Consider the following 16,956-nt stretch of genomic DNA (forward strand, 5'->3'; position numbering starts at 1 on the left):
GAGCTATAACTGAGGTTGAAGAGGACTTACTGAGGGTAGAGCAGATGGGGGTGAAAATGGCACCCAGGCTAGCCACAGGAGCACATGGACAGTGAGGCTGTGTCTTTACTGGGAAGAGGCTCTGGTGTGTACAAGGTAGGTGACAGTATGTTTTGCACATGGAGAGATCAAAAGGTATTTGTGAGACCACCCAGGGGGACATTGAGGAGGCAGCAGGAGGCAGGAGAGCAGACTAGATGCTCACTTCTGGCTGGAGCTAGATTCTTTCCAGGAAGAGTGGACAGATGGGATGAGCAGAGGGTCAGGACAGAGAGTCCTGAGGGCCTCCCCAGGAAAGGGGTGGGCAGCAAAAGGGGAGTCAGTCCTGGAGGGTTCTGAGGAGCTGGAGAGGGAAGAAGCTAAGCAGGAAACAAGAGGACGTAAAGCAAAGGGGATTTCAGGTGAGAGGGAGTGGTCTGGGTGAGATGAGGATGGAAATATCCCCAACCTCAGCAGGGAGCGGGTGGGTCCTTGGTGACTTGTCCAGAGCCATTGTGGGCAGCCAGACATGGAGGGCTGAGGAGGGAGTGATTTGAGGAGGTAAGAGATTTGGCCAGTGAATACCTCAAGTCTTTAGCTATGAAAGGGGTGAGAAATAATTCAAGGGAGCTTGATGTAGTGTGTGTGTGTGTGTGTGTTTAGAGATGACAGAACATGTTTTAATGCTGCTGGGGAAGGAAGGGAGAGAGGGAGACTGAAGATGCAGAAGTACAAGAAAAGTTTTCTGAGCAGATGGGGACAGGGGGACCCTCACCACAGAGGCCCTCATTCAACCAATAAGTGACTTCGGAGCGAGGGCTGTGTTGGGGAGGGAACCATGGCCCAGAACTCTCCCTAGAGGTCCTGTTCCCTCGTTGAGCTCATAGAACCCCTTGTTCATCCCCCCCAAAACAGTCAACCAGCCAGCAACCTGCTCCTATTTCCTGTCCCCATCTCAGGGACAGCTCCTGTACGCCTGTAACCCAGGCCAGAACTCTGGGTCTTGTCCTGGACAGCCCCACAGCCCATCAAGCCCCATATGCTATTGTTTCTACCTCCTGAACTCCTCTCTGCCTTATCCCTTCGGTCTCTGACCTAATCCACGCTTCATCTCCTGCCTGGGTGTCTGCCCAAGCCACCTTCTGGGCTACTGGCATCCAGTCTCGTTCCTCCAGTTCTGGCTGCAGCTCTGACCTGGTCTTCCCCTGCTCTAAACCCTTCCATGGCTCCCCACTACCACCCTGCTCCAGGACAAAGTCCGGGCTGCCAAACTGGCCTTGCCCACTTCTTCCTCTTCCAGCCTTACAGGTACCCCACTGCAAGGACCTGACTGGCCTCCTCCTTGGGCACCTACACACAGTAATATTCCTGCATGCTTTGCTTTCCCCGCTTATGAGGAAACATCCTCCAACACGCTCTTCTCCTTTGCTTGGTACTTCCTGCCCCTCCAGGATCCAGCGCCAATGTCCCCTCCTTCGGAAACCCTTTCCTGACCCAGTAAAGCTAAAAAGGTTTCTCCTGTACTCCCCCACCTCGGCACACCCCTGCCCATCAACGTGTCCGTCCTCCCATCTGACCCGGGATCCTCGAGGTCAAGGCCTACGCCTGACTCGTCTTGGTCACCACTGTCGTCGGCCAGCACAAGGCCTAGCACATTGGAAGCCTCAGGAAACCTTTAAGTAATAGTGGCTGAGTGTGCGATGAGCCAGCAAGCGAGTGGCAACAGAAGGAAATGGGAAAGCCAATGAGTGGGAGAGAGAATGAGGGCAGGAGAGACGGAACCGATGGGTGCGCACGCCGGGTAGGAAGAGCAGCCGAGGATCAGGTTTAGGGTCAGAGGAATGGAATGGAGATATGAACGTCTGGGACTCAATTTCTCCAACAAAGCTAAATGCTCGGTCCCCCGGGCTAAGCGGACCCTCCGCCTTCAACCCCACCAAGCCTCGCCGTTTCCCCTCCGAACTATGTCCAGAATCCCTGTACTGGGCGTGCAGGAAGGGGCTTACCGACTGCACCCGCAGAACCTGTTTTCCTCATCAGCAGCTCCAGCCTCCGCGGTGCGTCGCGGGATTCCCACCCCTCGGGTGCGCGGCCTATTGGTTGACTGGCAAAGCCTAGCGGAGACTGGCGTCCTCCAGAGCCTATCGCCGTCCGACTTAGGGCGTGCCCTCCGCCTACCACTGAACGTCCCACGAGGGCCCACGGCGATAGGGGCGGAGCGCCTATTGGCTGGAAGATAGTGACTGACGTCATGGGTAGCTTATCACAGCCAGCCTCCGGAGGCCCGCCTCTGGCAGCGGAGGGCGTGGTGGGCTGCAGAAGCGCCCCGAAAGTGGGGTCTGGCTGCTCGCGCTCCTCGCTGGCCACATCCTCGGGTCCCAAGGGAAGATGGAGACTTGAGAAGTCCGGACTCCTTGGTCCTGAGGGAGGAGGGATGGAGGAACCTAGACTTTAGGGTCTGAGGAGCATCTGAGGAGCATGGTTGGCTCTTGAGGGAGGAGGGAGTTGGGAACCTGAAAGACTCATTGGTCTGCCCAGGGATGACGGATTTGAGGTTTAAGATTTTATGTGGCTATTTATGGGATTGGAGCTAGGCCTTGCCCCAGGCAAGAGTTCTGGGTCCCGCGAGGTGAGGCTTAGAATAGAGATGAAGAGGAGGCCGCTTAGGGGAAGCTCTGGCTTCTTTGTGCTTTTCCACCACCGCCCCCACCCCACAAGGAGCCCTGTCTGCCAGCGGCACCCAGAGCGGGAGGAGACTTGAAACTCACATGGAGACAAAGAGAAAAACATTGATACCAAGAGAGATTAAAATGCTAAAAACAATAATTATAAGAGAGCTCTCTCTTGCATGGCATGGACAGGGGCCCCGCTTCTATGCGAAGCATTTCGGTTAATTATCGCATGTCTTCCTCATTACAGTTCTAAGAGATCAGATTATTATAATCCCCATTTTACAAGTGAGAAAATTGATGCCCAGTGAGGAAGAATCAAGATGCAGATGTAAAGAGACAGGAAAGACACAAAACACAGATGGAGATAAACAGACAAAGAGATAAAGCCAGGCCCAGAGAGGTTAGAAAAAGTAGATAGCAAACAAAGGAAGAGGGGCTGCAAGTGGGAACTCCTGGGTGGGGTGGGGGGTTGGGGTCTAGAACTCCTGGGTCCTGGGGTTGGAAGGACCCAAGACCAGGACTTTCAAGTATCTCCTCTCCTGATTTCAAAATACCAGACTTGTCCAACCCTTCTCACTGTGGGTGTTGGACCCGGTTGGGGTAAAAAATAGTGATTAGGAGGGGGTAGGTGTGTCATTATCCTATTAGGAAGTGATAAGAAAATGATTCATTGGGGTGCCCCCAGCCTGGGAGGGGCCTTACCCCCACGGCTTCTGTTCTTTCATCTGGACAGTTTGGGCCTCAGGAAGGACTAGGGAGGGGGGCAGGGCCCTTTCTGTCCCTCTCCACCACTGTGTCTCCATTACTCAGAACTGTCACTAAGCCCCCCCCCCCCCCCCATGGAGACAAATGGGCCACCCTGGGACATCTCTCTGGGTCTCTCTGCTTTCCCCACATCTTGAACCAATGCCCACCAGAGGTCCTGGCAAATCGTAGGAGCTCAGCAACTGTGTATCAAATGAATGGACAACCTCTCTGTGCAGTCCTTCCTCCGTCCCCATCCTAACCATCCCTCTGTGCCCCATTGTGTTTCTCAGCCTCTCCCTGGCCTCACCCATCTCCTCCCACCTTCCCTTTCACACAAGGGTTTCTTCTGAGGCCACAGGACCCCTCATCCCCAATAAGAAGAAACTGAGACTTTGGGGTACCTGGGTGGCTCAGTTTGTTGAGCATCTGACTCTTGATTTTTAACTCCAGTCATGATCTTGGGGTCCTGGGATCAAGACCTGTGATGGTCTCCATGCTCAGCTGGGAGTCGGCTTGAGATTCTCTCCCTCTCGCTCTGCCCCTTCCCCCCTCAAATAAATAAATAAATATTAGAAGAAGAAGGAGGAGGAGGAGAAGGGGAGGAGGAAGGGGAGAAAAAGGAGGAGAAGAAGAAGAGGAGGAAGGAGGAGGAGGAAAAGAAGAAACTGAGGCTCATTTTGGGAGGAGGAGGAGGAGAAACTGAGGCTCATTTTGGGAGGGGTTGCCCTCCCAGGGTCACCTGGGGGACATGAAAAGGAGGAGCTGAGAGTGGGGTTCTCACTCTCAGCTCACAATATACAGACACATTCCCGGCATCTCAGAGTCAGAAATGCAAGATCAGCACACCTGGGTGGCTCAGTCGGTTAAGCATCTGCCTTCAGCTCAGGTCATGATCCCAGAGTCCTAGGATGGAGCCCCACATCACATCGGGCTCCCTGCTCAGTGGGGACCTGCTTCTCTCCTCTGCCCCTAGCCCTGCTCTCATGCTATCTCACACAACCAGAGAATCATGGGCACCACGCGTGATCGCCTACAAACACAAACACAAACATCAGCACACGATCACACAATCACCCTTACTGATAACACACACAGAAATACCTTATTCCACATGCAAATCAGACACCCCAGGTATGCAATTACACGCCCAGCCATGGGCAGGGCATGCACTCAGTCCCGGTCAGGACCACGAGCAGACTTGGTCTGTTCTTGACTATATCTCCAGCAATTAGAACAGCACCTTGCCGTCATCACAAAACGTTCCCAAGGGCCAGGCTCAGTTCAAAGTCCTTCCCATGAACTAACCCGTGGAATCCTCTCAACCACCCTATTTGCCAGCACTCACTTTGCAGATGGACACAGGGAGGTCCAGGCAAGCATAGTCATTGGCCGAAGTTTTCCTGGCCACGAAGAGGCTGTGACAATTTGAACCCAGGTACACGAGACTATTACTCAATAAATCATTCCTTCCTTAATCCAGTCAGAGTTAAAGAACCATGACAACTGACCACACCTGAACCAGATGCACAGTAGGGAAGGAAAAAAAAAATGCACCTCGGATAAAAGACTCCCTCACTTGGGAGCCTGGGTAGCTCAGTTGGTTAAGGGACTACCTTCGGCTCAGGTCATGATCCTGGAGTCTTGGGATCGAGTCCCGCATCCGGCTTCCTGCTCAGCAGAGACTCTGCTTCTCCTTCTGACCTCTCCCCTCTCATGCTCTCTTTCTCTCAAATAAATAAACTCTTAAAAAAGAAAGAAAGAAAAGACCCCCTCATATGTCACACCTCAGAACACATAGGGACTTTGGGATAACCCCCACAGAGACACACAGCACCCAGAGAGAGACGCACACACCACACGCAGAGACACAACACACCCAAACCCAGTCCCACCCAGAACTCCACTGAGCTCTTGCTCTGCTCCCAGCACCATTGGGCAGGCTCTCGAGGAAGTAGCAGGCTCAGGATGGGAAGAGGGGGCAACCTCACTTGTCCGCTCTGCCTGACTGGTTCCACGAGGGCCCGGGGTGGCACCACCCGCCTTATGAAACCCACATTGGGCAACTGGACCCAGACCTGTCCTGGACGCTTGGATTCTGGAGACAAAGGGGCTGGGAGCCTGAACTCCTGGTACCCCCATCCTGGATTCTAGGGGACAGGAGGATGGGGATCGGGACCTGGACTAGCAGGTTCTGAGGAGGAAGAGCTGGAGGTCTGTGATCCTGGGTTCTGGAAAAAGAGGGGCCAAGGACTTGGATTCCTCTCCTCTGTCTTTAAAGGCAGGGTTCCAGAATTAGCAGATAAAAATACAGGACACCCAGTTAAAGGTGAATTTCAGATGAACAACACATAATTTTTTTAGTATAAGTATATCCCAAATATGGTATGGAACATACTTAAGCTAAAAAAAAATTGTTAGGACACCTGGGTGGCTCAGTCGGTTAGGTGTCTGCCTTCATCTCAGGTCATGATCCCAGGGTCCTGGGATCGAGTCCTGCATCCGGCTCCCTGCTCAGCGGGCAATCTGATTCTCCCTCTCTCTCTCTCTCTCTGACAAAGAAAGAAATAAAAATCTCAAAAAAAAATTGTTTACCTGAAATTCACATTTAACTGGGCATCCTATATTTTATCTGGCAACCCTACTGAGGGGATGGATGCCAGGCGTGGAGACCACCATGGCCACTGGTCAACCCCCAGGTGCGAGTTCTTCCTGCTCCTGCCCTCTTCCTCACCCCTAAGCAAGCCACCTCACAGCTTCCCCACCCGATTTCCTCATCTACATGAGTTTCTGTCTAATTGCAGCCCCAGGCTGTGTCGGAGTGGGGAGAGGAAACCTGAGGACAAGTCGGGGTGTCATCCTGGGAGCCTTAGGGTCCTCAGAGATGACTGACCCTGAGTCACCTGCAGCCCATGGTCCATCCAGCTGGGGGTGGGGCCTTGGAGCTGCCTCCACAGGGAGGCCTGGAGATGGTGATGTGGGGATGGGAGGCAGAGACCCCGGCACGAGGGCAGGAGACACACAGCTTGGGGGAACGGAGAATCAGAGATGGGGGTGAGAGAACCCAAGCAACTTGGAAACAGATTGGCAGAGATCAGGAAAGAGATTCAGAGCTGGCGAGGTGACAATGCAGAGATGGGGGCACAGGGTAGCCCTAGACCAGAAGTGGGTAGAAGACGTTCCCCAGACGTTCAGGCTCCTGGACCAAGGGACAGACATGCACCAGCAAAATGCCAAGTGCCACTCATCAGTCTGGGGACAAGGATAGCGAGCCATGTGGGTGGTGCTGGGAGACCAAGGGTTGGGTCCTGCTGTGTGATAGATTAGGAGGTAAGGGAAAAGCTGGGATCCCAGGCCGACAGGGTGAACCACCTGCCATCACCCATACCCATTCCCAGTGGGGTGACACCTTTTCTGCAGGTGACACCCCAATTTTCCAGCACCTCCTACATTTTTGGGGTGACACCCGTGCTGGAAACCCCACCCGGCTCTAATGTTGCTTCCCTCACTGAGTCACTTCCAACCCTGCCAGGCCTGTTGGGGGCAGACTTTGGTGACTCAGGCTTCCAGGCCCCTCGCTCTTTTCACCCCTCGGAAGCCCAGCAAAGATCCCAGGACCCCTGCCTGCACACTCAGGGGAGCAGCCCAGCCTAACCCAGGAGTCTACGCCACCAGCCAGAATCTGAGCCCCTCCCCCTCCTCTGTTAGGGGCCCAGATAAAGCGCCAGCCTCTCATCCCTCAGACTCAGGAGTCCAGGCCCCGCTCCCCCCTCATCTGCTCTGTTAGTTATCACCCCTGACCCCACCCCAGTCCTGAGCCACATCTACCTCCTTCCAGAGCCACAGCTTCTCAGTTCCCAGCCTCCTCCCTTCCCAGTTTGAAGGTGGAGTGAACTGTGTATATTTACTTTGGTTTCAGCACGAGTCACTCCCAAACACTGCCCCCCATGTGCCTGGTGGCCCCGAATGGGAGAACAGTGCCCCCTCTTCTAGGGAAGTGGGGGGGAAGTCCCCTTGAAGGGGACAGGGGAGGCCGGGGAACCCCCACTGCACTCTCCTGCAGCCCCATTCCTTCCTCCACCTCCCTGCTGCTCCACTTTCCACCTCTGTGTCTCTTTTCTGAATCTGGCTCCTCTTCGCTGTTTCTCCCCAGATTTTTGACCCTCGCTGTCTCAGCATCTCTCTCTTCACCTCTCTATGTCTTCGTCTCTCTCCATCTCTCTGATCCCCTCTCTCTCTCCCATCTGGACCTCTCCCCTTTTGTCTCTGTGTCCCCCATTTCCTCCCCATCTCTCTGCCTTCCCTCTCTTGCTGTCTCTTAACTGTGGCCCAGCTGCACTCCTCAGGCCTCCCTTCTGCCTTCTCTCCTCCATCCTTCTGTCTCTCTGCCTGCTCCCCTTTTAGTCTTCCCTCCCAGCTCTGCATCCCTTCCCCCCTCCCTGATTTCCTTGGTCCCACAAGAACTAGAGGGGAAGAGGGGGGAGGGGAGATGGAGAGCAAGGGAGGGGAAGTTCTTGTTGGGGGGAAGAGGGTCAGCCAGACCGGCTGGGCTCCCTGGGCACCTCCGCCAGAGCCCCGCCCAGGATTGAGTGGCCCGCCCCAATATAAGCAGCTCCTGGCCAGAGACAGAACTCAGTGCCCGGCTCACCCACACCTGTCCGCATCATTGCCATTGCTGTCCTGCAGGTAGGAGCATCTGCCCATGGCCCTCGGCTCTGTGCTCCCCCCACTCGGCTCCCCTGACCTCTCTGTCTCCTTGCATTTCTCTGTCTCAGTGGACGTTTCTGTTTTTCTCAATGCCCTCCGTGTCCACCTTCTCAACCTCAGCGGTGCTGGGTTGAACTTGGAAGTTCTGGGGCCCAGCACTGCCTCTACTAACCCCCTTGGCCTTGGCCATCGGATGTGGGGCATTTCTCCTCACCTCTCTGAGCCTCAGTGTTCCATCTGTGACATGGGCTTGCAGAGAAGATAAGGCACTGGACAGGTGTGAGTGGTACTGGTGGCATCTCTTTGGGCACTGGCTCTGATCTCTTTCTCTCCTTGTCTCTGACTCTGCCTTCTCTTTCACCTGCTCTGTCTCCAGCTCTACCTCTGCTATGAGGAAGGTCCTCTGGGGTCTGTCGGGCAGCGGTACAGAGACGGGCGAGTTTCTCGCCCTCACCCCATACATCCCTACTCCATGTTTCTGCCAGCTGGAAGGCTGACTTGGCCTCTTTCTCCCCAGCGCCCTTCCCCCTGAGAACCCAGCCCCCGGTGCCCCTGCTCCTTGCCCACCGCCCCCACCCCAGTATCCCGCAGCCCTTGGACTCAGCCACTGTCTCCGCTGCCACTTCTGCCGTCCCCAACGCCGCCACCTCCTCAGGGCCAGCAAGATGCAGTTTGAGATGCACGACAACGTGAAAGGCAAAGGTGGGATCACTGGAGGAACCAGCAACCCTTCCAGTCCCTGGAACCTGGCAGCTTCCCTCCCCTGGGCACCCCTGGCTTCGAAGACAGATGGCGCCTGATTGCACCCCAGAGGCCCCTGGAAGTGCGGGAACCCAGCACCCCAGGCCCAGACGTGGAGGAGGCGGCGGAGGCACCTCTCGGCCCCGCCTGGAAGTGGCACCCACCCTTCCCCAAACTTGCAGGAGCTCCCCACCCACAGCTCAACCAGATGCGCAGGAGGCAGTGGCGATGGGGACAGACTGGGGTGTCAGTGCCTAAACGTGGCCGAAAGGAGGGGGGGGCAGTGGTGTCTCCTCCGTGGGCGGCCTGGTGGCCCCGCCCAGACTGCCCGGCAGAGGAAGGGGCGGCAGGGACGTGGGGTCCGGGAGGGGCTGTTGGGCTGCCCACTGACCCTGGCCCACCACCCTCGCAGCCATGTCCTACCCAGTGACCAGTCAGCCCCAGTGCGCCAGCAGCTGCTACCAGACCCAGCTCAGTGACTGGCACACGGGACTCACGGACTGCTGCAACGACATGCCCGTCTGTGAGTACAGGCGGCTCCTTCTGGGAGGGGGCGCGGCCCCACCAACGCTACGCCCCCTCCCTGCCTCAGACCCTGAATTCCCACACTCTGCCTTCACCCCTTCCTCCACCTCCAACACTCCCTAGGATCCTGACCTCACCTCTTCCAAGCTCCCCGGCGACCCTCAACCTCCCCCCTTGTACTCTCAACTTTCCCCGTTGTGGCCCGAGCTCCCCCTCCAAACCCTACCTCGCAGCCCCTAAACCACCCCCGCTGTGACCCTTCATTCCCTCCGGGACCCTCGCCTGGGCGCCGCGGACCATCGGCCTCGCCCCTCCCCGCGGCGAAGCCGGCCCGGGGCGCCGGGTGGAACCCGCTCTGACTGCCCCGCGCCTGCCCCCAGGTCTGTGCGGCACTTTCGCCCCCCTGTGCCTCGCCTGCCGCATCTCGGACGACTTCGGGGAGTGCTGCTGCGCGCCCTACCTGCCCGGAGGCCTGCACTCCCTGCGCACGGGCATGCGGGAGCGCTATCACATCCAGGTGCGTGCGAGTCGCGGGGCCGGGGTGGGGACTGACCTCCTGGGACCCTAGGCGGGGCTCCTAACCCCTCTCTCTCCCACCCTCTAGGGCTCCGTTGGGCACGACTGGGCGGCCCTCACCTTTTGTTTGCCCTGCGCCCTCTGTCAGATGGCGCGGGAATTGAAGATCCGAGAGTAAAGAAGCTCCCCGCGCCGCCTTTTCCACCTGTCCCGCCCCGGCCCCCTCTGTCCTCTCTGCCCTCTCGTGGGAGGGCCTGCCCCTCCGCCCTATCCCGCTACCAGAAATACACCCACAATAAAAACCTGAAAACCAACCCCGCCCACATTCTTTTTGTCCCAGGGAAGGAATCTGGGTGGAGAAGGAGTTTGGGTGAGGGGTGTGGGGACACAGGGAAGATGCCTAGGTGTGGAAGGATGCCAGAGTCAGATCCTTGACCCCAGCCTGCTGTGTACGACAGTGGCAAGCCTCCTGCCTCGCTAAACGGTGTGTGTGTGGGGGGTGTACTCATTAACGAAGTGAAACCACTAAGACCTTAAGCTGCTCAAATGAAGTTCTGCAGGAATCCTGAAAATCAGCAAAACCAGAAAATGCTAAAAAAAAAAAAAAAAAAAAAGACAATGTAGAGCCCCTCCCCTACCCCTACTAACTCAATACCTATGGACTCTTGGCCTACACACAACCCTAACAAGTTTTTTTTGGAGGGGCAGGGCGGGGTGGCGGGGGGGGGGGGGGGGGGGGGGGGGGGGGGGGGGGGGGGGGGAGGTCCCGGCGGTGGGGGGGGGAGAGGGAGGGTCCTTTGTCTCCAAAGCAGAGAACTGCCAGGTTTAAGGCTCCCTGGAGCTAAAACTAATCCTTAAAATCACCCAGCTCTCTTTACTGCAAAAGCGACTAGCAGATTAGAAAATCTGGTATCAAAATGGGGCAGACCTAGGATCCGATCTTGACTCTTGCCACTTACTAGGCGCTTTATCTTTTTTTTTTTTAACATCTTATTTATTTATTTGACAGAGATCACAAGTAGGCAGAGAGGCAGGCGGTGGGGGGGTGGGAAGCAGACTCCCCACTGAGCAGAGAGCACAATGCAATGCGTGGCTCCATCTCAGGACCCTGGGATCATGACCTGAGCCGAAGGCAGATGCTTAACCCGCTGAGCCACCCAGGAGCCCCTGTGTGTTATCTTAGTGAATCAAGAAGCCTCTGAGCCAGTTTCCTCTCTGAGGATAATCCCTAATATGTCATATAGCTACTATGTGAGCAAGAGGCGAAACAGATGGAGAGACCAAAGAGTGAGCTTAATAAACTTGTTAATATTATTATGTATAATGATATTATAACATTCTAATATGTTATTTGTATTATTTGCTGTTATTAATTCTCTCTCTCTCTCCATCTGTGTATCCAACAGTGACATCTTCACTTGGAATATCTAATAGACATCTCAAATATAAAAACCTAACTCCAGGGACACCTGGAGGCTCAGCTGATTAAGCATCTGACTCTTGATTTTGGTTCAGGTCATGATCTCAGGATCGTGAGATCCAGCCCTGTGTCGGGCCCATGCTGGGCATGAAGCCTGCTTAAGATTCTCTCTCTCCCTCTACCGCCCCAACCCGCAAGTACTCTCACTCTCTCTCAAAATAAATAAAACCTAACTCCAGATTCCCTACCCAAAACCTGCTCCTCCCAGGCTCCCCCTCTCAGGAAATGGCAAACCCCATCTTCCCAGCTGCTCAGTCACTTTGTTATCCAACGCCCGGATCTGTCAACAAATTCTGTTGGTCCTACTTTCAGAATATACCCAGAACCTCTCTTCTCCCTACTCTGCTACCCCCACCTTATTCTATCCACCCTCCTCTTTAGCCTAGACTAATGCAATGGCTCCTCACTGGGCTCCCTGCCCTATCTCTACATTTTTAGTTTCCTCCCACAGAAAACCCCTTTGAACACCTGAGTTAGGTCATATCCCTCCTGCGCTCTGAAACTTCTCATGGCTCCTCCTGCAGAGTGCAAGCCGGAGCCCTCTCTGTGGCCCAAGGACCTGCACCATCTGCTTCCTACTTTCCCTGTGACCTTATCTCCTTTTTCCCTCTGACTCCAACCACAGGAGTCTTGTAGTTGTTTCTCAAATGCTAGTTGTGCTCCCACCTCAGGGCCTTTGCACTAGCTATTCCCTCAACTTGGAATTTTCTTCCCTCTGATGTCCCTATGGCTCATTCTTTCTCTTCTGCCCACATGCCATCTTAAGAGAAAGGCCTTCCCTTCCACCTTGTATTCCATAGCGAGTACTGAGCCCCCTTCCCCTCTTTCATCGCCCTTTTTGGCCATATATCTACATACCACATCATTTACTTATTTACTATCTGGCTCCCTGATGGCCTGTCAGCTCCATGAGGGCAGCGACCTCATTCACTGCTGAATTCCCAGCACCTCGAACAGTGTTGAGCTCACTGCAGGTGGGGATGAGTGATCACAAGTGGGAGACATGGACACAGAGAAGGGACATGATTTTAGACGTAATCGGGGAAGGGGGCAATGGACTGTCAGGCAGGCTTGTATCAGAATCTGGGCTCACCTGTTTATCTGCCCTGAGTCCCTGGGCAAGGGACTTAGTTTCCAGATCTGCAAAATGGGGGCACACACCTGTACCTCCCAGCACTGATGTTGAGAAGAGTAAAAGACACACCAAACATCCAACACTCCCTACCCAGAGTGCTGTAGTCCCCCTCCTTTCCCTGAAGCCCTTAGGTAGGCACTGATAGCCATAGATAGACCCCCAAACCCAGACCTTCATGCTCCCCTGCTCAGGCTTTCTCTCACACTCCCCGAGCCTCTTGCATTCTGGTACGTGGGCAGCAGGGGGAGGTGCCAGCTAACTGGGGTTGGGGAGACAGTTACTATAGGGCATCCGTACAGGGGCAGCTGCACAGTATGGACAAGAGCTGGAGAGGGCAGCTCTGCGTCCCAGGGAAAGGACCCAGTCACAGTGCAAATGCTCTGCCCCAGAAGGCACAGTCCCAGGCAGGAGGCGCGGAAGGGTCCTTACCAAAGGTCTGATGGTAACGCAGGCAAGTCTTGAAGAACCACCTTAGCTCCTTTCTGGAGGTGCAGGATGACCGTGCCACTGGCCTGGGCTCCACGAGGCAGCACGCCCTGCTTCTGGTGAGCTGCCTGGTGGGGAGATGGTGCCTCATCTCCGACAGAAACTGGTCACTCCAAACACCTTTCCTAGTGCCTGCTCTGTGCTGGGACAGCTCTCAGCTAGGTGGGCGAAGTAAGAACCTGCGCAACATCCCTTTTGCTTTCTCTGTGACCTTGTCTCCTCCTTGTTCCTTTATTCCCTGGGGTTTCCCTCCTCAGGGAGTGAGGGGGCCCAGTGGTCGGGCATTCAGATTTGAGTCACCCAGCAGCAGTCATTCAACAGCTAAATGACGTCTATGAACTTTCCTGTCTTCTCATCTGCAAAACGGGACCACACGGTTACCTCCCTCATCTGGTTGTTGGGCCGGAATGTGGCCAAGTGAACCGCCTAGCACGGGTTCTCAGCAGATACCAGTTCAAAGTCAAGTCGTGGAGGTGAGGCAATACCAACAGCTCATCAGGGCAGAACTCCTGTGCGGGCAGAGTCATCCCCGAAAATCCCTTCCATTGCCCATAAATCTGAAAATACGATGATTTTCGTGGACCACACTGGAGACCCAAACACCCCCTAAGTGCTCCTCTCTGCCGCGTCTTCGACTAACCATCAGAGGGAGCCACCAGCCGGTGTCCCAGGGGGCTGGCTGAACGGGAAGGCATGGTGCTTACCTCTCAGCCAGACTCCCTAGCCCCACGAGGCCGACGGAGGGCCCATTTCCACTGCCGGCACCACACTCTGGCTTGCCCTAGGGGCCTGGCAAAGAGATGAAGGTGGCTGCGACGGTCCCTGTTTGGGCCGGGAGAGCCTTCTTGGATTCAAGGAATCCAGAGTTGTGGGATCTTCATCTGTTTGCCTCCACTCTTCTGTCAGAGGCCAGAATAAAACCCAAAACCCCAGATCTAGGGAATCTGTTTTCCCTCCTAAGGAAAGGAGGGGCTCCCTGTTGTCTCCCTGCTACAGGGATCTTAGGAAAGGCTAGAGGTCACCTCCCCTAGGTCCGCCCTTTCTAGGGACGAGCAGAATAGCTTCCCACCCCAGCTAGGAGACACAGAGTGGAGCCAGGCCAAGCAACGGGGCTCCGAGGGGCCAAGGTAAGCACACCGACTGGATTTATCCACACTTGGGTGCTGTTCAGAGAACAAGACACCCCCCCCACCCCTGCATGCAGACAGCACTCAGACACCAGCCTTCCCCACATTCTTTATTTGCGGCTTCAACTGCTCCTCCCTCTTTCAGCCTCATAGAAGGTGGTACCCAACAGAGAAGAGGCAGGGCCTAGCTCCACAAGGTCCAAACACGCAGCTGGCAGATGGAGTCTTGCAAAAAGGAGTCCCAAGTTCAAGATGGCTAGGATGGGGGTGGCCCTCAAGAGGGCCGGCCGGGAGCTCCAAAGTCCAAGATGGTGGCTGTGTGGGCAGGGAGCAACCCCTAGGAAGAACCCCCACATCTTCAAGGCAGCACCGACTGGGAAGAAAGCACGTGCACACACACATACACACACCCCACCCTGGGTGGCATCCCCAGCTTTGCCTCCTGGGACTCCTGCTGAGCCGGGTGACCCTGGTCCTAGGGTCAGTGACACCATCCGAGCTTTGTCCCTCCAGTCTCAAGGTGACAGCTGGTCCCTGGTGCTGCCTCACAGTCCCACCTCTGATCAGCAGACCGGAACAGCCAATCCCCTGCACTGGGTTCCTTCCGCTGAAATATGCAGAGCAGTCTGTCTCCCTGGCTGGGCCTGACTGAATGATGCTCACAGGGCATCTCAGAGCCTAAGGCTAGACTTCTGACCCCACGAGCCCCAGGCTGCCCCATGGTAATGGATGGCCCCCACCTTCCTCCCAGAGCTCAGGCCACAAGGTCAAGGTCGTTCTGGATTCCCCTCCCCCCACAACATCCACATACATCCTGCACCTGTCTCTGACCCACCCCCTCCCCACCACCATCCTAGTCCAGCCCACTGTCGTGTCTCATCCCCTCTGACCCATTTTGAGCAGGAACATCGAATTCTGTCATCCTCCCTTACCCACCTGTCCCGCGGCTTCCCAGTGCCCTGGGAATAAAACTCAAAACCCTATCTGGGGCCTTACACAGCACTGGGTGGCACCACCTCCCTGTCCCCAACCTCACGTCCTCTTTGCACTCGGTCTGGGTCACACTGACCACCTCTCCGATCCCTCCAATAAAGCACACTGGTTCCCACCTGGCCCTTGTCTTTGCAGCTCTGTTCTGAAACCCAACTGGGAGGGGCCCTGCGCTGCAACATAACCACAGTCCTGAGAAGTCTGTGGGAGTCTCCTCTTTCAAGGGAGCATATGGCTCATTGACACAGACACGGAATGATTCTAGGGTCCCTCTAGTTAGAGAAAAAGAGAAAAAGATAGGAGTACCTGGTGGGCTCTGTGCCTTAAGTATCTGACTCTTGGTTGCAGCTGAGGTCATGGTTTCATGAGTGATGGGATAGAACGTCCTTGTCCTGCTGCATGCTCTGTGGGGAGTCTCCACAGAGATTCTCTCACTCTGCCCCTCCCCCAAGTCGTGTGCACTCCCCAACCCTGCCTTTGCAATGAAACAACCATGTTCAGAATGGAAGCACTAGCCCAGTCTCCCAACGAGTTGACTTTCTCAGGACTAAGACACAAGTCTGGATTCAGACGACGGGAAATCTCCACTGGCTACAACAGAGAGATGGTCAGCCAGAGCCTCCTTGGTCTATCTTCTTTCCTCAACTGGGAAGACACTGCCACGAATGAGTGTCTGACTGAAGAAGTTTCATGGAACCCAGACATTTATATGGTCACCGGTATGGACGTCCAACACTAGGGTCCTGTACAGGACACTTCATGTTTTCAACAGTCAGTTCCATCAGCATTCACCTTTCCACAGCCTCAACTCTGTCTCTAGTCCATCCTAAAGCTCACTTCCCTCACGACGTTTGAAGCATTTTTGACAGAGTTAGAATGTGTGGATGACCACAGGTAGTGCTCGGCCAACATGGGTTTCAGACGCCTAAGAGCCTTGCCTGCACTTCACTCACAGCATCCAAAAGGCCCAGAGTCCGTCCTTGTTCTATCTTCTTTCCCCAACTGGTAAGACACTGCCAACAACGGTTGTATGCCTCAAGGAGTTTAACTGAACACAGACCTTCCTACCATCACCAGTATGGACTTCTGAAACTAGGGCCTTGTACGTGACACTTCATGTTTTCAATACAGTCAGTTTGAACAGCTTCCAGCTTTAGACAGCCTCAACCTTGTCGAGAGCCCGCCCTAAGGAACAATTCCCACCAACGATTGAAGCGTTTTCGACAGAGGTAGACAGTGTGGATGACCACAGGTCTTGCTTAGCCAAATAGCTTTTGACACCTAAGAGTTGTAGCATGCACTTCACTCACAGTATCCAACCCGGCCTGAGTTCGTCCTTGTTCTATCTTCTTTCCTCAACTGGGAAGAAACTGACACGAATGGGCGTCCACCTGAAGGAGTTTCCCTGAACACAGACCTTCCTATGGTCACCGGTATGGACATCCAAGACGAGGGCCCTGTACGTGACTATTCATGTTTTCAACACACTCAGTTCCAACAGCTTCCACCTTTCGACAGCCTCAACCCTGTCACGAGTCCGTCCTAAAGCACACTTCCTTCACGACGTTTGAAGTGTTTTTTAAAGAGGTAGACAGTGTGAATGACCACAGGTCGTGTTCTCCCAATATATGTTTTGGACGCCTAAGAGCTATAGCCTGTACTTCACTCACAGTATCGAACCTGCCCACTGTCCATTCTTGTTCTATTTTTCTTCCTCACCTGGGAAGACACTGCCACAAATTGGTGTCTACATGCAGGAACTTTTCTGAACACAAACCTTCCTATGGTCACTGGTATGGACGTTCGAGACTGTGG

At 54.9% G+C, this 16,956-nt stretch overlaps 1 protein-coding gene across 3 annotated transcripts; it reads left to right on the forward strand.

Annotated features, from left to right (window-relative positions):
- Nucleotides 1-8,071: 8,071 nt before the first annotated feature.
- On the forward strand, nt 8,072-10,228 carry CNFN (cornifelin). Of its 3 annotated transcripts, none has more exons than XM_047709869.1 (5): nt 8,081-8,120; nt 8,659-8,843; nt 9,295-9,405; nt 9,788-9,924; nt 10,012-10,228. In XM_047709869.1, the coding sequence occupies exons 2-5, from the start codon at nt 8,807-8,809 to the stop codon at nt 10,099-10,101; spliced, it is 375 nt and encodes a 124-aa protein (XP_047565825.1). In that variant the 5' UTR covers nt 8,081-8,120; nt 8,659-8,806; the 3' UTR covers nt 10,102-10,228. The 3 variants fall into 3 exon arrangements, with proteins under 3 accessions (XP_047565827.1, XP_047565825.1, XP_047565826.1); XM_047709870.1 differs by having other exon boundaries at nt 8,082-8,120; nt 8,723-8,843; XM_047709871.1 differs by lacking the exon at nt 8,659-8,843 and having other exon boundaries at nt 8,072-8,120.
- The last annotated feature ends 6,728 nt before the right edge of the window (nt 10,229-16,956 follow it).

Source organism: Lutra lutra, chromosome 17 (genome assembly GCF_902655055.1).
Source record: "Lutra lutra chromosome 17, mLutLut1.2, whole genome shotgun sequence".
Classification (NCBI taxonomy): domain Eukaryota; kingdom Metazoa; phylum Chordata; class Mammalia; order Carnivora; family Mustelidae; genus Lutra; species Lutra lutra.